At 50.1% G+C, this 24481-nt stretch overlaps 1 protein-coding gene across 1 annotated transcript; it reads right to left on the bottom strand.

Moving 5' to 3' along the window:
* Positions 1-4504: 4504 nt before the first annotated feature.
* On the bottom strand, positions 4505-23781 carry NTAQ1 (N-terminal glutamine amidase 1). The gene is made up of 6 exons (XM_075549302.1): positions 23559-23781; positions 19640-19739; positions 18337-18387; positions 13267-13415; positions 10327-10451; positions 4505-5403 (listed from the first exon to the last, which is right to left on the bottom strand). The coding sequence occupies exons 1-6, from the start codon at positions 23645-23647 to the stop codon at positions 5294-5296; spliced, it is 624 nt and encodes a 207-aa protein (XP_075405417.1). The 5' UTR covers positions 23648-23781; the 3' UTR covers positions 4505-5293.
* Positions 23782-24481: the final 700 nt, after the last annotated feature.

Raw genomic sequence — 24481 nt, forward strand, 5'->3', positions numbered from 1 at the left:
TTCCCAGGAGATGCCACTGGGTGCACTAACTCAGAGCAAGTTGCTTGATGCTTGCCTGGGGGAGGAGTGGGGTTTCTATGAAAGCTTTCTCTGCCTACCACAATCCAGGATTTTGGGGGTACCCTCTCATATAATCAATGACACTGAGTTGTACATGTAGAAGTTATTGAATTGGTGTATGTTTGGCCAACCTTCCATTTCATCAACATGATGCAAAGCGTCAGGGAAAAAGAAGAGACATTGACGAGATAGACTGACGATGCGAGGCTGCAGCAATGGGTTCAAATGTGGCAATGGCTGTGGATGATGAGGGACTGGGCAGTGTCCAAGTCCATGTGCTGGTGTCCCCAATATGCTCTGGTCTCCCCATGTTCCCATAACCCAGGTGAGCTAATCTCATGGGCAGAATGGCCAAGGCTTGGGTACAGCTCCAGCTCCAGCTCATGCCGTGGAGGGTGCCTGACGGGCTCAGCTACATGCTCTGAAGCAGTGACGGGGCTGCTACAGGTGGAAGTGTGTGCACCTTGAGGACTTCACCTAGTGCCCCTCTTTCCAAATGCCTGCTTCCCTCCTCTGTGGCTTGCTATCTGCCTCAAACACTGATTCCTCTTGTCCCCCACTGAAGCCTGGAGACTGTGCTTACTGAATCTGAATCTCCCATGGAGGGACTGAGCATCAAAATGCTGTGTTTAGTTGGATTTGACATTCACTGAGAGAGGTTCTTTGCAGTGCCGGCAAGGTGAGGAATTCCTTACTGGGAAAGGTGAAGCAAAATGCCCAGCATCTGCCCCCCCACCCCACCCCAATAGAAAACAGGTCTCTAGTGACCAGAATGGGATTACAGAATTTGGGGATGACTGGGAATCAGGTAAAATGGACGGGCAGCCATTCAAATCCTACCTCTGCCACTTACTATGTGACTTTGGGCAAATCCTATTATCTCAGTGGTTAAGCAACTGGCTGCTAACGGAAAGGTTGGCAGTTCAAACCCACCAGTCGCTCCTAGGGAAAAGACGTGGCCATCTGTTTTCCATGAAAATCAGAGCCTTGAGAACTCTACGGCCAGTTCTTTTTTTTTTAAATCATTTTATTGGGGGCTTATACAACTCATCACAATCCATACATATATGCATTGTGTCCAGCGCATTTGTACATTTGTTGCCATCATCATTCTCAAACATTGGCTTTCTGCTTGAGTCTACAGCCAGTTCTCATCAGTCCTGTTGGGCTACTATGAGTTGGACTGACCGGATGGTCGTGTGTTTCATGCCTTGGCTTCTTCGCTGTAACAGAAGGATCATTATGTTGCTGCCTTGTTCGTTGCTACTGAGTCACACAGCAGATTGAAAGGATGCTGGCTCCGACACCGCTTTCATGATCATTGCATTACACTGAACGGTAGTCTGTTGTGATCCACGGGATTTTTACAGACCAATGTTTGTAAACAGATCACCCAGGCCTATCTTCTGTCTCAGTCTGGACACTTCCCTGAGACCTGTCCCCCAGAGGACCCTGCTGGTCTGTGACATACCAGTGGTGTGGCTTCCAGCATCACAGCAACCTATCAGCTACGGCAGCATGACAAATTGACAGATGGGTGGTGGGAGGCAACTAATGGTACTGAATTTACATGGTTGTTGTGATGGTTAAAGCAATCAGCGCACACAAGGCCCTAGGAGACCATCAGGCACATGTTGGCCATGCTAAGTATTAGCTATTTTAAAACTTCAGAGTATGAAACATTCCCATTTGACCTGAGCTTCATGATAACCCTTTCTTAAATGAGGCAAGCAAAGCCTAGAAGGTTAAGTGACTTCCCCAAAGCCATACAGCAAGAGACCAGCAACAGCAGGGCTGTCGTGGGAACCAAGGACCCAAGCCTAATTTTGCCTGTGTTCTGAATGTGGGGACATCTGGGCCCCAAGAAGGTGGGCTGCTTACTTCTCAGCACCTGTGGGTTTCGAGTAGGTAGTGGCAACTCATCACCATGGCTATACGCCCAGCCTAAGTCAAAGCAATGTGACTACAGTCACATTTTGCTCCTCCCCTTCTCCCAAGAACCAGCTCTAAATCTCCAGGCCCCATGGAAACCTCAGATTCACGGTCAGCCTCAGCCTGCCTATCAGCAAGAGGTGCAATCCTGCTAGGACTGCTCCCTTGATAACAAATGGAGATTAGTAAAAGCCTGGCCCCAAGAGACACCCACTGTGGCTCCAAACTAAGCCCTTATCCCCAGTGGACTGAGAAGGTGAGAGAGCTGGTTCATGCTATGTTGCCAGGCTGTGAGGTCAGCTTAGGAAAAGGCAGAAAGACTTCCGGCACCACTATCAACACCAAGCACAGTGCCAGGGGCTTTCCTTAAGGGAGGTGTGACAGAGGGGCTGAGTATATCAGCTCAGGGGAATCGCTGATCTGCAGGAGCCATTTGGCATCTATTTTCCAGGCCACAGGGAGGAAGTGATGAGCTTGGAGTTAGGGCTTCTGAGACTTCAGAAACCTATTTCCACAAAAACAACATAATCCAAACCTGAAAGAAAGCACCAAACCAGCTGCCACCCAGTGCCTCCTGAGCATTTCAGAGTGGAGTTGTGCAGCCTGAGGTTGGAAGCTGATTGGTGGGTCTTTCTTCAGGGCGCCTCTGGGTGGATTTGAACCACCAAGCTTTCAGTCCACTGACAAGTGCTTAACCATGTGCACCACTCAGAGACCGCAAGCTAGTATCATCCTAATCCAGTCTATTCCAAAGCTAGTCAAAGAGCACAGAACTGAGTGGCAGCTCCCCTGCCCTTCAGAGATCTGTGGATGACACGTGTGTTCCTGACCCTGTGCAACAGAGACTGTCCCTTCATTAACTCTTTGAGGAATCTTTGTTGAGCAGCTGCCCAGCACCATACTAGGAGCTGGCACTGGCATGAAGAACATGAGAGAGAGTTGACCGTGGAGTAAAGGAAGATGGGAAATTGACTTTAATCAATCTACAATGCAAGTCTCACCAGCTGGCGGGGCTTGGAAACCGCTAGATCACATCATTAGGGAATTCAAACACTGAGTTAGAATCCTCAAGGGTCTCAGACATGCCCCTGAGGAATTTCTCACTCTCCCGCTCGGCTCTGCCTGGCTGTGCTCTGCAATCAGACTCTTCTCCTCTTGACAATCAAGATGCCTACCAGCAGCCCCAAATCCGCAGGCCTGGAGGTTGGCAGTCCTGATGGGAGAGAAACCGTCTCTCTGAACATCAGTCACTAGAGCAAAGTCGATGGGAGACTCTGATAGGCATTCTCAGACCACCAGCCTCTGGGCTTACAGATGGATTCCAAGCCTGGTCCAGCAAGGGTGATCTGCAGTTCCCCCTGGCCCACCAAAACTACATGAAATGGCAGAATCCCCAAAGGACGCTCTAGGAGAGTGTGTAGAAAGCAGCCGTTCGTGTTAGTCGCGATGGCGTTGGTTGCAACTCACTCACAGACATGATGGGTACATAGAGCGAAGCCCTGCCCAATCCTGCGCCATGTTGGTGAGAGTGTGTTTGAGTCCCCTGTTGCTGCTTCCGTCGAGCCATCTCGTTGAGGGTTTCCTTCATTAACACAAATATTCTTTATTAAATACCTTTGTCTGAACCGTCAAAACAATGACAACTGGTATTTTTAACTGGTTTCAAAAGTAGAAAACCTGGCCCCCTATGCCGGTTGGAAGTAATGGGTTTTTCCAAGTTCAGCACTACTGTGTGGCTGAGAGGGGTGGGGCAGGGGGTGGCGTCCTCAACCCTCCACTCATTGTCTGCTTGGTCTGTGCTAGACATGCTTTTGAAGAACAGGGGGAGACCCGCTCCTAAAATAGCCAAAACACTCCAGAAGTGCCATTGGTAAAGCTGATGACAACCCTTTGGGCCCTCTGAAACTTGCTGCTCGGGACCAAGTATTTCTGTGATACAGCTGCCAAAATGTATCGTCTTCACTTGAGCCACTTACTTTGCAAATGGCCATTATCCGGAACTCAATGAAGACACCTAAGTAGAGCGTCTCTATTTAGCTATACATTATCAAATAACTTAAGAGGTTGTGCTTGCATTCCTCTTCCCGAGAGCCCATGCACTTGCTTAGGGAATCCTTCTCGTCAGCTCAGCCAGCTGGACACAGGCCATTTCCTTAGGCTGGTGTTTGCGTAAGTGACTGATTGTACTTCTACCCTCCACTGCCCAAGGCAGAGGCTTCAGATTAGATGGAAGTTCAATGAAGAGAAACGTATCTAAGATCTAATGGTTGGCTATCCTTGCTTGGAGAAACTGCTCATCTTTTCAGTGAAACCCTAAACGTGAACGAGTGCCAGGCTAATACAGCTTGTGTACGGAGGAGGATAATCAAAGCCACATTTCCAAAGCACCCTTCAAGAAGGCAGGTGCGAGGAATGTCTCTGAAGAGCAACGGTTCCCCTTGACAATCAACCCATTCCTGGGTATTTCTAACCATCCAGAGTGAAGCAAAACAGTCAAGACAAAGGAGAGTTTAAGTCCGATTTATTTTTTTAAAAATCAGATTTATTTACAGCATACAGAACTAGGCCATAGGGCTGGCTGGCCTCTTTTTTCAAAACTGTTAACAGTCCTTAAAGACAAATAATTATTGCTGACTCGGCCCATATCATCATCCCTCTTCAAGTAGCAGCACAGTGGCTAGCCAACATTTTATGAGCACCTTGTATGGGCACCCGATTCACGGAGCGATGGGTCACAGGCCTGCCCTCAAGGGGCTTCCAGTGTTGCTGGTGAGATGAGAAATGCATGGAACAGACCCAGAAAGCCGGCTCCACATCCACACCTCTATCCCAGGAGCAACCCCTGGCAGATGTCATCCCGGGGTTGAACAAATGAGTCGCAGGAACGGCACTTACTTAGTATACATTAAGCCAGGGAATCTCAAACTTTTTAAACAGGGGGCCAGACTATAGTTAAAAAAAAACTATGAACAAATTCCTATGCACACTGCACATATCTTATTTTGAAGTTAAAAAAAACAACAAATGGGGCAAAAACACCCGGCAGGCCGGATAAATGTCCTCGGCGGGCTGCATGTGCCCCGCGGGCCGTAGTTTGAGGACGCCTGCATTAAGCTGCAGCATGACATATCTACAAAAACAAATGCTTAATTTAGTTAGGCTACATTTACAGTCATTCATATTTTAACTGAACCGGAGTGTTTTTGTAAAAAGAACACAAAATCCCAAGCGAGCTGTGCCATAAGGATTCTCTCCTGAGTGTGTTCTAGAACGTCCCCTCTTCCAGATCCTGGGGTCGGGGTCAGTCGTTCTTACTGCTAAACCGATGGACAAATTCTGACAGCGTGTAGACAGCTCCCCAGCCCACCTCAGGATTCATGCTGATAAAGTCGTCCAGGTTCATTTTGGAATCTAGAGAAATAAATGAAAAGGATTTCGACTGACAACAGAACTTGGGTTGAACTGAATCTAATATACCAATACAGGAGACCAAGGAGAGATGGGGGACGGGGCGGGGGAGGCAGGACACGCATGCAAATGGATAAGGGGACAAGATCGATTCTGAAGTATTCTTCCCCAAATACCTCGCTTCAATCTAATCATGGTAAATATCATACAGATCGAAATGGACACACACACTATAAAATGGCTAAACTCTTCCAGCGGGTAAAGGCTGGATAGACCAAAAGAAACAAATTGCCCAATTTGGAGGAGACTGCAGAGACTCAGAAATAGATGCATCCTGGGACCCCGAGTTGGACCCGAGGGGTAACATGTGGCATTCGATCATGCCCAGAACGGTTCTTGTCGCTGATTGTTATTGGGGAGTGGATTCCAACCTGCAGCGTCTCCACAGGGTTTGCATGGAGGAACCTTAACAGAAGCACACTGCTGAGTGGGTTGGAACCACGCTCCCCTGGGTCAGCATGTGACCTAAAACCAGGCACACACCTAGGACCTTAAAGAAGCCTTGGAGGCGCTGCCTAGTTCAGAGTTGGGCTACTACACAGAAGATCGGTGGTTCAAACACACCACCCGCTCCACAGGGGAAAGATGAGGCTGTCTGATCCCATCAAGATTAACAAAGCCTTGGCATTCCTATATAAGGTCAGTTATTTGGAACAGCCTTGATGCAGTGGTTTTGAGGTAAGGACCTTACGGTCTAAAATAAATTAATAGTGCTGTATCAGTATTACTATCTTCTATTTAATATTAGCATGTGCAGCATTAAATGTCCTGGTTCCAAATACTGTACATGGATGTGTGGGCTGGCACAGTAAGGCAATCTGAGTGAAGGGTACATGGGAACGCTGTGCTATTGGGGTCCATTTTCCATTTAAGTCTAAAATTATTTCAAAATAAAAGTTAAAATGAAAGCAATGCATGACCAATCAAATGGCCAATTTATTGTGCTCAACCGCCAATTTACAGGACATGCAGAGGAAACAAAACAGATAGGATCAGCGGCATCCAGCCAGTGGGAATCACTACAGAACAAGTTACCCAATTTCTCCGCAAAGAAATTGCAAGGGAAAAGAAGAGTCGGACAAGGGATCTATCTACTGAAAAAGAGAAGGCGCATGCCAATTAAGCACAACATGCGGCCTTTATTTGGACTCTGGCTCAAATAGACAAACTGGATAAAAATAAGATCAAGACTTTCTGATACAACTAAACTTGACCACTGACTACATAGGTAGATGCTGATTTTCAGGATTTATTGTTTGTGTGGTTTGTTTTTCCTAGGTAATATTTTGGCCATGCTTTACTTCTTAAACTCCTTATATTACAGCGATGCCTGCTGAACTGGGAAAGACTGACAAGAGATAACAGCCAGGGATTATCATGCAGTCACGAGGAAACAGGGAGGCATCCGCTTGGAGTCAAGATCAACTATAGGTTGCTAACCGTTGAAGGACCGAGAGACTGTGGAGTTCTGTATATGACTGAAATTAATTGTTGTTTTTTAATTCATAGAAAACAGGCTACATAAATGCCACGACCATGCCCAGACATTGGCAATAGGTAGCACGTGACTGTGATCCCCCCAAAATAGAACAGGCCAGGGGGGCCCTAGGAGCCTCCTAGCTCCCAGACCAGAAAGCAGAGAGGGGTGCTACTAAAGCTGAAGGGACCCAGAGGGACAGCCATTGAGGAAGGCCAAGAAGGGCAGTTTGGGGGAGCAGAATGTCAGAGGAGTGGGGGAGACACAGAGAGAGATCCCACCACTCTGAACTGCTGGCTGGGTATCGAACTTCAGATAAACAGGATAACCCTTCCTAAGGCCAGGGACAGCACCGTCAGAAACAAAGCTCATCATTTATAGAGGTCTAGACAAAGACATATACATGCAAATATATATATGAGGATGGGGAAATAGATCCATGTGTATTATAGTATTAAGGTGGCGGAAGGACCTTGGGCCTCTACTCAAGCACTCCCTCAATGCATGAATACTTTCTTCTATTAAATTGGCACTCTACGATGCTCACCCTCCCAACACAACTGCTGAAGCCAAAGCGGGTGAACAAGTAAATGTGGTGAAGAAAGCTGATGGTGCCCGGCTATCAAAAGAGATAGTGTCTGGGGTCTTAAAGGCTTGAAGATGAACAAGCGGCCATCTAGCTCAGAAGCAACAAAGCCCACATGGAAGAACACACCAGCCTGTGTGATCACGTGGTCCCGAAGGGATCAGTTATCAGGCATCAAAGAACAAGAAATCATGTCATTGGCTGCACACCTCCATGATATGATCACCAAAGACAAACGGGTGCATAAGCAAATGTGGCAAAGAAAGCTGATGGTGCCCGGCTATCAAAAGAGATAGTGTCTGGGGTCTTAAAGGCTTGAAGGTAAACAAGCGGCCATCTAGCTCAGAAGCAATAAAGTCCACATGGAAGAAGCACACCAGCCTGTGCGATCACGAGGTGCCAAAGGGACCAGGTATAAGGCATCATGCAAAAAAAAAAAAAAGAATATATATATATTTACCATAGTGAATGAAGGGGGAAGTGCAGAGTGTAGACCCAAAGCCCATTTGTCGGCCACTGGAGATCCCCTCATAGAGGTGTTTAGGGGAGGAGATGGGTCAGTCAGGGTGCGATGTAGTACCGATGAAGAACACAGCTTTCCCCCAGATCCTGGATGCTTCCTCCCACCAACTACCATAATCCAAATTCTACCTTGTGGGACTGGATGGTACAGAGGTTGTGCACTGGTGCATGTGGGAGCTGGAGGCACAGGGGGTCCAGGGTGGATGATGCCTTCGGGACCAGGGTTGTGAGGAGCGATGCTGGGAGGATGGAGGGTGAGTGGGTTGGGAAGGGGGAACTGATTGCAGGGGTCCCCGTGTGACCTCCTCCCTGGGAGACGGATGGCAGAGAAGGCGGGGAAGGGAGACTCCGGATAGGGAAAGATATGACAAAATAGCGATCTGTAAATTATCAAGGGCTCATGAGGGAGGGGGGAGCGGGGAGGGAGGGGGGAAAAAAGAAGAGGACCTGATGCAAAGGGCTTAAGTGGAGAGCAAATGCTTTGAAAATGATTACGGCAAAGAATGTACAGATGTATGTATATATGTATGTACAATTGATGTATGTATATGTATGGATTGTGATAAGAGTTGTATGAGCCCCTAATAAAATGTAAGAAAAAGAAAAAGAAACAAAGCTCATTGCTACCGAGTCGATCCCCTCTCCTAAGGCTAATCCTTCCATTCAGCTGCCACAGGGCCAGGTGGGTACTACCTTACAGGCTGGTCTCAACTTGCTCTTCACACTCCCCGCCATCGGGGTCAATTCCCACTCAAGCGGTCACCATGACAGAAACAGACTGTGGGTGGTGAGTTCGAAGTGCTGCTGGCCTTTCGGTCAGCAGTCAAGCACTGCACCCACTGCATCGCTCAGAGGCACAGCCCCAAACTAAGCCCACTGCCTTCGCGCCGATTCCAAGCCAGAGTGACTCTCCAGGGCCGAGGAGAGCAGCCCCAAAAGGATTTTGCAAGGTTGTGAATCAGGACAGAAACAGATTTCAGTGAAGAGCTGAGTGCTTTAGCCACAGTGCCACCAGGGGTCCTTGCGGAAAGGAGCAGATCTGATCATTCCACTGAACGTCCACAGGGCGAGGAACACTTCAGCTTCCCGCCAGCCAGCGCGCAGACTTTTTGGCCTCCGGAACTGGGAACTGTTCGCGTCACTCCCTCTGGTGGTGTTTCTATCACTGCAACTCCAGCACCGGGCGGCCCTCCCACCCAGAACTGTCCTGCTTCTCATACTGAGCCGGGAAGCAAGGTGGGGGCCCCACAAGCAATTCTATTAGAAGGGCTTTTCACAGAGAGCTTCGAAATAAGAGCCTCAGTCTTCTTTTGACGTGCCCTGCCTCAGAGGCCGCCTCCACGTTTCCCTCTGGTCCACTCTGAAACACCAGCGCATCTGTCCCAGTCTTCCAGCCCTCGCCCGGCAACCAGCACACCTGGTAGACAGTGGTGCCCACGTTATGGGGAGGTGGTCCGCCAACCAGGGGCCATGCTGAGAACCACCAGCTCTCACCCAGGCCATTTCCAACACACACCAATGCCGGCCGGCCGGACAAGGACAGGATATTACACTTTGGACTGGGGCTGAAGAGCACTTAAGTGAGGCAGGCCACCCAATAGACCCTGCCGTAGCCCTCTCCCTGGGGTGCGAGTTTTACGGCAGACTGGGGAGATGACCGTTGACACATTCTAAGGACACATGGGGGGGATGTTTCACTGTCCCATGAGACCCGACCAGCTTCGGCGCTCCAAGGCCTCCTGTTGAATGGCACAAACATGCACGTCTTCCAGAGCCCAGTGTCCCAGTGGCATTTGTTGTCAAGGGACATCAAGGTGGCCCTGAAACAAGGCAACTCCATGCACAGTGAAGCCAAGCCCTGTCTAGTCCTACGTCACCCTGGAGAATGGTTTTGAACTGGACTGTTGTGACCCACAGCTGGTGGGCTCTGAACCGGGGTCTCCAGCACACCATGAAACAAACTCCCTGCCACGGAGTCCACTCTGACTCCTAGCCGCTCTGCAGGACGGGGGAGAGCTGCCCGGAACTGTCTCCACTGAGCCGCTGCTGGCCGCAGGTACAGCCCACGTTTCAGCAGCATCAGAACTCGGCTTCTAATCCTCTGTCCCCTCCCGAGAGTCCTCCTGCTCTCTGTGCCTCCACTGCTGAAAACCACAGGGCTGCCCCACTGCCCCCCACCAACTCTTCTCTCCTTACCTCACAAGGAGCTTAAGCCAGAGAAGCACCAGATGGTAGCCTCTGTGTGGGGCCCGGGGCCCTCCACGCAGGCGCCCTTGCTCACCTCCAGTCTCAATGCAGGGATACGGTGGGGGCGGCTGCCTCCAGTTCCCACTGGGGTCCTTCATGTGAGAACGGTCGGAAGCAAAGTGCTTCAAGTAGGAATCTGCGCGGACCACTCTGAATTTCCTGCCGAAGAATTAACAGAGGCCATCAGGGAGGGGCCCATGGGAAATGCTGCCCTAGGGCTTATGGGGCTCGGCTCTGAGGCGGGCATCCGGGCGCCACTGATGCCAGACAAACAGGCCTGTGGCTTTATGACCAGTGGAAGCAGCCACGTGAAAGTGGCCCGCTGAGAATGTCAGAGGTTTGAAATGCATACTCTCCGGAGTTGACCCTATCTCCCACTCCAGCCACTTCTAATAAACTCAATCGATAACGGACCTTAAATCCAACAACCACCAAAAGCAAGAAAACCCAAGGAGCAGCCAGCCTGCTGCTGGTGAGTCCACTCCAACTCATGGTGGCCCTGCAGAGGCTTCCCCAGACTGCAGTCTTTAAGGGAGCAGCCAGCCTCGTTTTCCTCTAGTGGAGAGGATGCTGGGTTTGATCCACCAGCCTTGCCATTAGCAGTCCAACGCTTACCCCACGGTGTCACCTGGGTGCCTTGAATCAGAAAGAGAAATTAAAAATAGGCAATGATGGTGCTCAGCCTAGGGCCTGAGGTTCAAACCCACCAGCTGCCCCACAGGAGAAAGCCGAGGCTGCCCCGTTGTTTGCAGAGCCTGGGAAACCCTACAGGGTCGCTGTGACCGAGGATCTACTCTACAGCAGGAAGTTTGGTTTGGTTCAATGTCCCATCACCAAACAAAGCAACGCATGCGAGAGAGAATGTGGCGGATCAGAGTTCAGCAGCTCACGCAGGCCCTCGCCTCGCCCTTCCCCTGCACCTCTGCTTCTGGTCATTGACCTTCCAGGTGACAGCCCCTGGGGCGGGCTCCATGTTCCTGCCTGTACTGCATGCTCTGCTCAGAACCCCTTACCCAAACTGTCAAACTTCAATTTTCAGTAAAAAGTCATTGGATTTTAATTTCCAGGTTTTATTTCAATAGACTTTGCCCACTCCCTTGCTCCCAACTCCCCTCAAAACCCAGTATTTTCAATGGAATGTGACTGTCGTCATTGGATGCTGTCAGGTGATGTTGAAGACAGTGACCCTACGTGCCATAGCAGTTCTGCCCCAGCGGGGCGTGGGGGTTCTCTAGGCAGTAATCATCCTGGTGGCACCATGGTTGAGGCACTTGGTTATGAACCAAGATGGGGAGAGTTCAAAGCCATCCTATGTCTCAACTTCTGTACACACTGCAACCAAGACAACCCCACAGGGCGGTTCCACTCTGCACAATGGAGTCACTGTGCATTGGGATTGGCTCAGGGGCACCCAACAGCAGCAACAACGCCATCTCACAAGGTCCCAGCGCTCACGGGGCCAGATGCAATGTTACTGTACAATACACCCAGCAGACCCAGACTGTGCAGCTGTCCTGGATTGTGGATTCAAAGAGCTCCCTATGGATGATTATCTATCACCTGCAGGCACTTGGGGCTTAAAACGATCACTGAATACAAATACCTATCTTCCTGTCATCTGTCCAGGAGACACTGAAAAATCTCCAGAGCCGTGACATTGGCCCTCAAATTCAGCCCCAAACTTCCCGCTCTTTCTGCAGCACAGTGAGGACAAGCAAGCACTCAGGGACTAGCTGAGGACCGGGAGTGGACAGATTTGGTGAGCGCAGCCCAAGGCTGGGGCTTGACAAGTGTGGCTGCTCCCCTCAGCTTCCTCTGCTTCAAATCAAGTTCTTGCGGTTCAGACTCAAAAACATGTACCTCCAGCCAATTCCTATGCTGCCTTTGCAGAGAAGACAGTAATACACTAGGAGGGTGAGATACGCACACGCACGCATCCACACGCACACACCTCCTGTATCTCTTACAACTCTGTACAAAGGTCCAGAGCAGCGACTAGCTGGGTGATGCACACTGGGTGACATAGCCGGGTGTGGCGGCCTTTGAAGGCCAACTGCAATGTTACAAAAAGAAATGTGACTCGCAACATGACAATACAGAACTCTGCCCAAAGCAGCACAGCAGGACCTTCACAGAGCTCGTGGGAAACGGGAATTCAGGGGTAACAGAAATTTCGTACAAACTTTTTGAAGCCTCTTTGTATATGCCTGTGTGTGTGTGTGTATGTGTGTGCATAGAAATTAGATACTATATAACATTATATGCTCTCCAGAGCATATACATTGTGTTTATTTGTATCTGTTAAGTAACAAAGATACATTATAACATAGTTACTATTTACTGAACAAAATGTTACATAGTATGTGCTTTGAGAAACAAAGTTTCTATGCTGTAAGCTACTGGAAGAAAGCTCTCTGGCCACCCTCACTTTCTCAGTTGCAGATGGGGCAACGGGCTTAATATGCAGATGCTGCCATATTCAGCCCGCTCCACGCGGCAGTACAGGCATTTCCAACACGGACAGTGTAAGGGAAATTCCCAATATGCCTTCAAAACACCTGGGAACTCATCAAACAATTTTTAAATGACTGCCAGCCTTTTGTTGGGCAACCCTTAAAATTGGAAAGCAGTGGTTCTTAACCTTCCTAATGCCGCGACCTTTTCATACAGTTCCTCGTGTTGTGGTGACCCCCAACCATCAAATTATTTTCATTGCTACTTCATCACTGTCATTTTGCTGCTGTTATGAATCGGGCAACCCCTGTGAAAAGAAAGTGTCGTTCGACCCCCAGGGGGGTTGGGAACCACAGGGTGAGAACCGCTGCTTAAGGGCGTTCTGGATGCTCTATGGAGCACAGCATTCTCAACTCTGGCAATGCAAAGGCAGGTGATCCTTAGCTTACCAATGCAAAACACCCTGTGTCACCGTCCACGTCTTCAGGAAGTAGGCAAGCCCCTCCCTGAGTGTCCTCACCTTCTGAACTGTGGTTGAATGTCGTCATCAGACCTGAAGGCATCCTCCACGTAGGCATCAAAGGGGCAGGGAAATGGCAAGACCGTGTCCAGATCATAGATGAAGCTCTGTCCTCCGCTGGAGACATGAAGCAAAATAACATGGTAATCCTGGGAGAGAAGGTTGCTGCAGTTAAACAACCTCTTTCGTGATGACGGGGGTCCAAGGTTACAACCTTGCTGTGCTAACAGTCGCAATCATAAGAATAGTAACAACAGTACTAGCGCTGTTAGCTGTCAATGAATTGGCATCCCATGCACAGCAGGGTCAGCTCACTGGGTGACTCAAGAGAGTTTCCACTGGCTGGTTTTCAGATGTCGATCACCAGGCCTTTCTTCCTGGCTTGCCTTAGTCTTAAAGCTCCGTGGAAACCTACTCAGCATCATGACAACACACAAGCCTCCACTGACAGGCAGGGAAGTGGTGGATGAGCTTGACTGATGTGCACTGGCTGAAAACCGAGCCCAGGGTAGCTGCCACCGTGGAAGGGAGAAGCCCACCACTGTCGCTGTCTTCAGTGGCACACACAGTATCAAAATCAGACGCAGTCTAACACAGCCCTCTTTTTAACAGCAAAGAGGAGTCTTAGAGAAGCGCTCAGCTGCTAACTACAAGGTGGTCAGCTCAGCCCCACCAGCCACTCAAAGAAAGAAAGATGTGGCCGTCTGCTTCTGAAGAGGACCCTTGGGAAACCCTCTGAAGGTCCTACAGGGTCTCTGAGTCAGAATCACCTCCACAGCACATGACAACAAAACAGCACAGCAAAATAATGCAGTCACCAGACCCTGACAACAGACCTAATGTCTGGCAACAAGGACACTCGTAATGGAAATGTTCAGAGAACTTACACGAAGACCTGCTAGACCCAGCAATTGGACCTGCAGGAATGATCCTGCATAAAAATGCCTGGAAACACGTGAAGCCCAGCTACCAGGATAGCCCCTGCAGTCCCTGTGTCACAGCGGAATCACAGGAGCAACTAAAATCCCAAGGAGAGCACATCCCAAATGAGGGCTTGGTCACCGACTGGAGCGTGGGATGCTGCTGAAAGACAGAGGGACATGCCAGTGAAGAAGGGAGAACTGTCCACGCTGGATACAAAAAGCAATCGCAGGATCGGGCTCATCTGTTAATTTCCTAACAGCCCTGTATGCACAAGAACACACCTAAAGTCACAGAAAAACATTCCCAATAGTATCTTCCAAATGGTTTTTAAAACATGGGGGAGACTTTTTTTAAGGAGGGGGGCTGCCTTTAAAAAAAACCACCACAAAACTTTCTATTGTGATTTGGGTGAGAGTTGAGAGAGCAAATTTGTCTTCCGTGGTCAGAGTGCTCCCTGGAGGCAAGGATGGCAAGACTTCACCTTGTATACATTGGTCATGTTGTTAGAAGAGACCAGTTCCTGGAGAAGGACTTCTTGTTCGGGAGGGTAGAGGGACAGCGAAGGAGAGGAAGGTCCTCAGAGATGGACTGACACCTGGCTGCAACAATGGGCTCAGGCACAGGCATCTGAACGACAACTGTGAGGTTGGTGCAAGGCCGTGTTTCGCTCTGCTGTGCACAGGGTTGCTATGGGTCAGAACTGACTCAGCGGAAACTAACAACCATCAACAATTCACACGTACATTTGGTTTGGGGACATCCGTTGGGAGCCCCGCAATGTAACAGCACTCCCCTCTGGACTCGCCATCTCCATAGCCCTTCCTTCTGGCCCCTCCTGCTGTAGGAACTTTGGTCTGGGGTCAAAGCTCCCTGTTGGTCCTGTCTGGTCAATTACACTGGGGAGCTGTGCTCCCTGGCGTTACTGATCGCCTGATAGGTCTGTCATTGTCCTCCTTCTAGGGCGGCCACATCTTGCTCCCTCGGAGTGGAGCGGCTTTGGGTTCAAACCGAGAGTTATGAATCTTCTAGTGTGCAGCGAGCACTTCACCAAGGCACCCCCAGGGCTGCTGCATACAGGACACACAGGCTGAAGGCAGATCCCTGGGGAATGGGCGGCATTCCAGGCTTGAAGGGCATCTAAGGGCCACAGTCTCAAAGGTCCAGCATTTTCCATCAAACCACTAAGTCAGACCAAAAGGGAGTTGCTCAGAGTCAGCCTGGAGATGGGAAAAAGAGCTTCACTGTCGTTTAGGATGCTTCTGAACTGTCAGTTCATCATGGCACTAACGTACGACTTTCACAGTTTAAAAAAGAAAAAGGTATTTAACCCTCGGCTGCAGCCATTGAGGAAAGAGAAAGCTGGCATCTCCACATGGCTCCGCCAGTGTGTGCTCATTCACTCGCTCCTGGACCCCAGGCAACGGCCAGCTGCAGCTGCACAGGACTGTGGTAGGAGCCCTTGGGTGGCATAGTGGTTACAAGTTGGGCTTCTAACCTCAAGGTGAGTAGTTCAAAACCACCAGCTGCTCTGAGGCATAAAGACAGGGCTTTCTACTCCTGTAAAGAATGATAGTCTTAGAAACTCACAGGAGCAGTTCTATCCTGTCCTATAGGGCCACTGAGTCAGCACTGACTCGATGGCAGTGTGTTTGTTTTGGAAATTGATTTTTGCTTTTGGTTTTTAGAGAGTCCACCATCAGAGCCTACAGTGCATCCGCCAGCTCAGGCTCTATCTTTGGAAAACACAATTGGAACCAGCAATGGGTGCTTATTCCCTTGCTGCCCCTAATGCTTCCCACCTGCTTCCCACCTTCTGGACACCTCCTCTGAGTTCACTCCCCTCACAACAATCCCCTTCCTTCTGCTGGGCTCCCCCTGTTCCCCTCCCTCTCCCCTCTTTCCCGCCATGCCCCCAAACCCAGCACTCATAACCCACGCTTAACCTTTCTCAGGCCCCAGCCAGAGCAACCTGTCTTAGCCCACACGTTTGTCTTTAACCCCTTCTACCACACAGCAGAGCTCCTCCAAGTAAGGGCCTTATTCCTTGGGGCAGTTCCACCCTGTGCCTCAGGGTCACCAAGTTGGAATGCACACTCCAGACACCAAGGTGAAAGAGATCCCATTGCAAGGTAAAGAAATGCATGGCAACCCCAGGGCGTAGGATGGGTGGTTTCCATCACAAAGGCAGCCAGGAAAGCCTTCTGAAGCCGCACCACCCTTCCACTGGCCAGTCTGTTTCTTCTTTTATAAAACAGGGAGCCAACCTCTCAAGGCCCTGGGAGAATTCTTGAGACAAGTATGGAAATACTAGCCATTAAAAAGCCAACAGGGTGGAGAGCAAATGTTTTGAGAATGATGAGGGTAAGGAATGTACAAATGTACTTTACACAATGGATGGATGGATTGTGAAAAAGAGTTGTGTGAGCCCCCAATAAGATGATTTTTTTTTAAAAAGCCAATAGGGACGGAGCTTATCTTCCCAGCAGTCTTTCTAGAAGGAAGGGGCTGGCTGGGCAGGAAGGTGGGCAGGGTTTAGAAAAGGCATAAGCACTCAAAATTTACCATGGTCTAGTTATCAGTCAGGCCCATCCTCCCATGTGGGTTTTAGTCTGGTTCATCCCAGATGCCCCACTAACTTCTCCAACATCCTGGGGAGCCTGGCCTCCCCTGCTCCACCGGAGTCAGGAAGAGAGAGCTGGACGGAAGGTGACTCAGTGGAGAAGACAACCGTGGGCTGGGCAGTGCTGGGCTGCAGGGGTGGGTGACCCACCCAGACAGTGATCTATGGCTGCAGGGGTGGGTGACCCACCCAGACAGTGACCTATGCCTAAAGGCAGCTCACGTCCTGCTGATGGCCATTTCCCAAGGCAGGAGGAGGTCAGTAACCGAGGTCTCGTCACCAAGAAAAAGGGGTGGAGATTTAAAGTTTGCAAAGGCTAGTCATGTTCATTTGGGAGTTGGGCTCAGGATACTCATTCCTCAGCCCTTCCCTGCTGGTAGCTGTCAGCTCGGCCCGGGCTCATGGTGACCCCTGCACAGCAGACGGGAACACAGGCCACTGTGATCTGTAGGCCTTCCCTTGACTGATTTTGGGGAAGGAGATCACCAGGAGTTTCTTCCTACTCATCTGGGGCTGGAAGATCTGCTCGAACTCACTCGGCATCATAGCAACACAGAAACCACAACTGACAAGACAGGGGTGACTGCAGGAGGCGTCCTGGCTGGGAATCAGGAATCAAGCCAAGGTCTCTGGCCTGGAAGGAAAGAATTCCGTTACTGCACCCCCTGCCTTGCTATAAATGCCTCTCCAGAACTATTCCCAACCGTGCCCGCAAAGTTCCTTCCAGTGATGACTGTGTCAGACGCTAGGGGACCACAACTGATCAGCCCGAGTCAGTCGTACAAGGAGGTACCTCCCCCAAACAAGAAAGGAAAAAAGCTCCGCTGATGAGGCGGATAGTGCTTTGGGAGTTCATTCCACCAGGTGAGACTGTTCATCGAGCTCTCTATGTGAAGATTCTGAAAAGATTGCTTCATGGTGTGCGACAAAAAGGCCTGATTGGTGGCAGACAGGGGACTGGTTTTACCACCATGGCAATGCACTTGCTCGCGCAGCCAGCTCGGTGCCTCTCTTGCCCCATGCACCTGACCTTGCTCTGTGCAACTTCTTTTTGTTTTCGAGAATGAAGAGGGACATGAAAAGACAGAGCTTTGACGACACAGAAGAGATGAAGAAAGACAAAAGGGAGGTGCTGTCAGCCATCCAAACATGAGTTTGAAAATGTTTCTAAGAATGGAACCACAGATTTGACAAATGTATTAAGTGTCATGGAGAATACTTCGAAGGTGATAAGGTTATTTTGTAAAAAACAAACAAACATGTGCATAGCTTTGAAAAAAAATTCCGTTTTTTCATGGGGGGGGGGGGTAGTACCCCCTCAATTGAATCATCCCCACAGTAATTTCTAAGTATCACCATTCCTATAACTGCTTTGACCTTACACCAAAGGACTTTGATTCCCATTCGATCGATTTTGTTCCAATTACCACAGGTTCTCCTGTTGCCCCATCACTTTGGCCTCATCACAGTGCACAGACCACCAGGGGCAGGCCCTGGCGCCCCGGGAACCAAACTGGCCGTCTTACCCAGATCACAGGCCCATCTCCAGGTTTCGTCTTTTGCTTCCAGATGGGTATCTAGAAAACACAGTAGTATCCATGAGCCACAATTTCAGTCAAGCCACTCCCAAGCTCTTTCCATCAAACTATAACTGAGGGAAGAGAAGGCGTAAGAAATCCAAGTCCTTTGCAAGCATCCTTAGCCATGAAATCAGGCAACAGAAAGAATTCACTTTATGCTGCTCTTTTGAGCTGTGGGAAGGGCCTTGAACTAGGGGGCCAGGGCTGGTTCGCCATGTCACCATATGAATCCTCGGACAAGACACACAGCTCTGGGGTCCTGCCTCCCACCCCACCCCCACCCCCATTGCCTCAGAGAGGCTGGCCAAGTACCGCCTCCTTCACAAGGTCTCCCGTGAGATCGAATGGGATGGTGCTTGCAAAAGTACAGTATATACTCGGGTAGAAGCCAAGTTTTTCAGCACATTTTAATGCTGTTTTTGTGGTAAATTTAGGTGCACCGGCTGATATATTCGGATCGGCCTATGCTCGAGTATATATGGTAATTGATGAAACAGTAAGAGCTTGCTTTTCTTTTTTTAAACACTTCCCCTAAGTTTACTACAGTTCTATTTATATTCCAGACGATTAGTTCTTTACGTCAAGCCTGAGAATATGTTCCTAATCCAGGCAATGTAAAAATGGAGATAACAAAAGGGAAATGAGAGAGATTGAGAGTGGGGTTCAAAAACAATGGAGGGGCCAACAGGGAGATAAATAAAATGAAATTAAAATTATTCCATAAACAAATAGAAACTCTCCAGATGCCTTACCCCTCAGATCCAAATATTGCTCTGAGAGGCTAAAGAGGAGGGAGAAGGAAAACTGAAGCAGACTTGGGGTCTTCAGGGACATACACGTTCATTTCAAACATAAGGGAAATAAACAAAAACACTCATTGCCACCTCATAGAACTGCCCTGTGGGTTTCCGAGCCTATCACCCTCTATGGCAGGAGAAAGCCTCATCTTTCTCCCACTGAGCGGTCGGTGGCTTCAAACTGCTGACCTTGCTGTAGCAGTCCACGTCACCACCACTACACCTCCAGGGCTCAAGCAATTGAGGCAGCTCTAAATTAAACACCACAAGCAAAGGGCTTACTCCACATAGGCACACCATCTGATGATTATTTTCCTACAAAGAAGGGACTAAATGCTTCTGACTCAAAACAAGCTTCCAAGTGTGGCGGCATTTTACCCAAGACGCGTTAGGGCAGTCAACCGTGGCAGTGTCCCAAGTCGTGTGTTTCCGACCATCCCTCGTCAGCTCACCATCTTCCTCTCGTTGGATATGAAGACAGCATAACACTCTTCTAATGGATACTGGTCCTGGGTTTGGATGTATTGACAGAGCTTCCAAATATTTTCTTCGCTGAAACAAAATAATGGCTGATTCAGTATCAGTAAGACAACATTCCACGTGCCTGTCTGAACTGGAACACAAGACTGGTGATGCCGTAGAAGAGTCAGAAGAAACCTTCTGCGCCAGCCCACCTAGCCACCAGTTAAGGTGTGAATCCCACCCCCAACACATACCCAGCAAACTGCGGTTGTTGGTGAGCTCCAAAAAGGGCGAGCTGATGTGCAACAGAGAACGGTGCCTGGGCCATGTGCATGATGCCCCCTGCCCTGTTTGAGTCCACTGCATTCTCTATGTCAATCCAGCGCACAGAACATTTCCCTCATTTCCACTGACCCCTCCTCTACCATCCATGATGTGCTTTCCCAGGGATGGTCTGTGCAAGCGGATCAAAGTCTCTCCATCCTCGTTTCTCAGGGGCACGCGGAGGGGAGTTTTTCTGACTTGGAAGAAGCCTGCTGGTCGCCAGGCTTGATGACGTGTGGTTCCAGACAGAGCGCTCACCTCCCTTAGCATTCAGTGCACACACACAAGGACTTATAACCAAAAACGTCCGACGTTAATATTCCATACATTTTGGATTCAAGGAGACTTGAGACACACGAGAATTCCAATTCAACCACTTTGCAAGGTTAAGAACCCTTGAACACCTTGACCTTCTGAATATCTACTTTTCTCATCTGTAAAATGGGCATAACGGCGTGGTTCTCTGCTCCCCTTAGGAATGAGGCAGTGAGGCTGTCTGGGAAGGAGACCACCTGGCTGAGGAATCAGAATTTTTTTGGAGGGAGCCTCTGAGAGAGGGATGCATCCACCAGCCCCAGTAAGGCAAAGATTCTGACTTTCAGAAGTTCTTCTTCATGCTGAATGGACACCGTTTTCCTGTGGAGTGTCCGGGTGGCACAAACTTTAATACACCCAACAGCGCCCCCCACCACCACTAAGGAGGGTCCAGTCTACCCAGAAGCACCTCAGAAGGCCACTTCCAAAATATCAGTCACTGAACGCTGATCACAGTTCTACTTTCACGCACATGAATCGGAACCAACTCAACAGCAACTGGTCAGGCTGGTATGTTGGTAATGTCTGCCCCAGATAATACACTCTTCTACAGGACGGGCCCCTGGCTAGTTGGAGCCGAGGTCAGAACCCACCTGGGAGAAGCTATGCCCCCACAACAAACTGAGCATTAACCAACCACATTCCCGTGCACGGGGTGGCCGGATGGTGAGGACAAGTACACACAGTTCAGGGCTCCTGTCCTCTGCCGCGTCATACCCACACTCTGAAACCCAACCCAGGACTGGAGTCTGTCAGAGCCTGGTTCCAAGCCACCTACACCAAGCTCTCCAAGAACCAAGCGAGGCACCAATAGCCTGGAAAAAGGGCTCTTGCCATCTGAAGGACATTCACAAGTCTTGGCTGGATCGTAATGTAACACCTAAAATAATAAAGTTGGGCTTGTGGTTCTTTTCTCCCAGACACCAGAGAAACCTTGAGGGGGAAGCAGTGGCCATTGCACCGAGAGGAGATGCCAGTGACCACTTCAGTAGTTTGTAGCACGGAGGAGCAAGAACACCGACAGGCTGTGGAGTGAAGAGCATGGAGTAACCCATGAGCCAACCAAGCCCAGGGTCACTGAAGTGGACATCAAAGCACAGCGCCCTCGTGTACGTCACAGGAGAACTGCCCCAGAGGGCTTTCTGGGCCAAAATCTTTACAAAAGCAAACTACTAGGCCTTTCTTCCATGATGCCACTGGGTGGTTTATACTGCCAACCTTGAACGTAGAACTAAGCACGAACCAGCTGTGCCACCTAAGGACATGGAGCGTGGAGGGGGAGGGGGGAAACAATTTTTTTTTAAGTCTAAGGCCAAATTTTGAGAAGACATCGATCTGAACGGCTCACGGGCGATGTGGGGAATGGCCATGCACACCTGTCGGGGGGCATAGAGATCTACAAACATCCAGCACAACAGAAGGTCTAAAATAGCCTTTCTCACCAACCTGTGGGTTGAACGACCCTTTCACAAGGTGCGATAGTTTATTGTGCCAGTCTGGCCGATAAACACAAGTAGGATTAATTGAAGGGCAGAGGGATAAATGGCTCGGTGAGCCTCACCTTGCTTGTTCTGTGCCTCAATTTAAAGGGGTACACTACCTGTGGGATGCCTAGCCTGTGGACTGTGTCGCTGTAAGTTGAGGTCCCTCCAATCCCACAGGATTGGAATGTTAGTCTCTGGAGCTGGGGACCGACTGTTAGTGACAGTGAGCTGCCTTGCTGTTTGCTGCCTGGGTATATATAGCCCAGCTCTCTTTACAGAAGGGGACTGGCAACTGGCGGCTCTCAAGCCTTAAAGGACTGCTAGTGTCTCACTGCTTTATAATTTAACGGTTAATTTCTTGTATTATCTATCTGTATATCATTTAACGGTTCATTTCTTGTATTATATATCTGCCTTTATAAATATATTTATATATAATTACTAGCAATCTGGTTTGTCTCTCTAGAGAACCCTGTCTAACATACAAGGGTTGCCTGATTCAAAACAGTAGCAAAATTACCGTGATGAAGTGGCAGTGAAAACAACTGAAAAGCTGGGGGTCACCACAACGTGAGGAACTGCATTAAAGGGTTGCAGCATTAGGAAGGCTGAGACCCACAGGCCTAAAAGCCGCCCACAGGGTGCACAGAGGCGGTAGGAAGACTTGACAATAGAGGCCGCATGTAGCTCAGTGGTCTCTCCATTCTTGGGGGAACAGACGGGGGTGGAAGCACAGGCTTGGACCCACCCTCTGCTCTGTGGGAGGAAGATGCGGCAATCTGCTTTCAGTGCAGTTTGAACTTCTTCTTTCCCCACCACTGGCCCTTGCTCATATGCTATTTCCTGAAACCGTTAAATGCCAATTAGTTCTTTTGGATACAGTGACTGTGGATTCTTTCCATCTTCTCTTGATGCTTCTTGTGCACCTGAACCAAGCCATGGTATTTTCAATCACCTCGTATACGCGTGAAAGTTGAACATTCAATAAGGAAGACTGAAGAAGAATTGATGCATTTGAATCGGGAAGCTGGAGAATACTTAAAGTGCCCCATGGCCAACAGAATAAACAAATGCATCTGGAGAGAAGTACAGCCAGAAGACTCCTTAGAGACCAGGATGGAGAGACTTCGTCTCAAGAACTGCGGACATAACATAGTGTCAAGAGAAACCAGACCCTGGAGAAGGCAGAGGGGCAGTGAAAAGAGGAAGGCCTTCAACAGGATGATTGACACAGAGGCGGCAAAATGGGCTCAAAAAGAACAGCGAGTGTGAGGATTGCGCAAGACCGAGCAGCGTTTCGCTCCGTTTTCAATCAAGGTCGCTAGGGCTGGCGACAGACTGTGGCACCCAACAACATAATCAGCGTGACCTTAGGAAAGTTCCTTCAATTTCGGCACCTTTATTCTCCTCCCAAATTGAAATGGCCTTGGTAGCCATCTGAAACCATACAACGTAATCTCCAGGGGTTCTCTGGGCTCCACCTTCCGTCTCTAACTCCCCCTTCCCAGTGGGATCTGCCTAGGTCAAACCGAAAATCGCCAACCGGAAGTCCAGCATGCCCATCGATTCTGCCGGTCCCGACCACTGCCCCCATCCAATCACCCACGCTTTACTTTACTCTAGAGCGGTCAGGGCTGCCAGCCCCGCCGCCTGCTCCCTAAAACAGGAAAGCCCGCGAGCTGCGGCCCGGAGCGCCCCGGGGAGGAGCCAGAAAGAGGCGGGCCCGGAGGCAGCGCCGCGGCCCAGCGAGCCGGGGAGACCGAAGGACGGCGCCCTGGTCCCTCACCAGTAGCAGCTGCTGTAGACACAGGCGTCCCGCGGGGGGCTGGCCGGCTGGTACCAGGAGGCGGTGGCGGGGGAGTGGTCCCCTTCCATGGCCAGAGTCGCGGCCGCAAGCCGACCACCTAGCCTAATACCAGGGTTCAAGGGCAGAGAGCCAGCGCGCGCACGCGAGGAGCCGGTTCTAGAAGCAAGACATCTTGCGCTGGTGGGCGGGGATACGTGCGGTGGGCGGAGTCTGGGCGGGGCGAGCAGCGCCAGTTTTCTTAGCGTGGAAGAGGAACCGTCGGAGTGCGGGACCGCGAGGCAGTTTCTGAGTGGTGGAGCCTGGATGGAGAGGGCGGAGCCCAAGGCTGTGTGGGCGGGTCTAAGAGCGGTGAGCGGGACGCATCTAGGAGAGGCCAGAGCACTTCCCGGGAGGAGGAGCCAGTGAGCTGAAAGACGGCTGGAAGGCGGGTGCAGGACCTTTCTGGGAGGAGCCTGGAGCAAAGTGGGTGGACGCGGAGCTGGGCGAGCTGCGAGGGTTCACGGGGGGCGGAGTTAATGCGTATTTCCGGGTCTGTGGAGGGTGGGCTCAGAGGGGCGGGGTTAGAGGCACGTGTTCCTGGTGGGCGGGGTAGAGGGCGGGGCCAGGTGAGCCGTAGTGGGCGGGGATTCCTAGAGGCGACTGGGGAGTCTCCCCACAACCTGGGACGGAATAGATAATCTACAGAAGAACCTAATGGGACGCCGAAAACGTTTGGCTTGTGAAAATAAAATAAGAACAATTGCGTGTGTTTCTGGGAGACATGAGAGAAGAGGAAGAATTCCAAATATTACTGTATCAGGGATATTACCCCAAATGAAACCATACTGAATTTTTTTTTTTGCCAAGGGTTGTAAATAATATAAGCCAAATTTGAAGGAAGGAATGGTATCAAAGTTTAAATT

This window comes from Tenrec ecaudatus, chromosome 5, assembly GCF_050624435.1.
Source record: "Tenrec ecaudatus isolate mTenEca1 chromosome 5, mTenEca1.hap1, whole genome shotgun sequence".
In the NCBI taxonomy this organism is placed as follows: Eukaryota; Metazoa; Chordata; class Mammalia; order Afrosoricida; family Tenrecidae; genus Tenrec; species Tenrec ecaudatus.

What these genes read in the sequence shown, in the direction of transcription:
- NTAQ1 (XM_075549302.1), bottom strand. Translation starts at nt 23,647, where the DNA reads ATGGAAGGGGACCACTCCCCCGCCACCGCCTCCTGGTACCAGCCGGCC. An exon ending in GAGATGGGCCTGTGATCTGG is followed by an intron (nt 13,416 to 18,336) that starts GTAAGACGGCCA and finishes CTTCTCTCCCAG; the next exon opens with GATTACCATGTTATTTTGCT. An exon ending in ATTCAACCACAGTTCAGAAG is followed by an intron (nt 10,452 to 13,266) that starts GTGAGGACACTC and finishes ATTCTTCGGCAG; the next exon opens with GAAATTCAGAGTGGTCCGCG.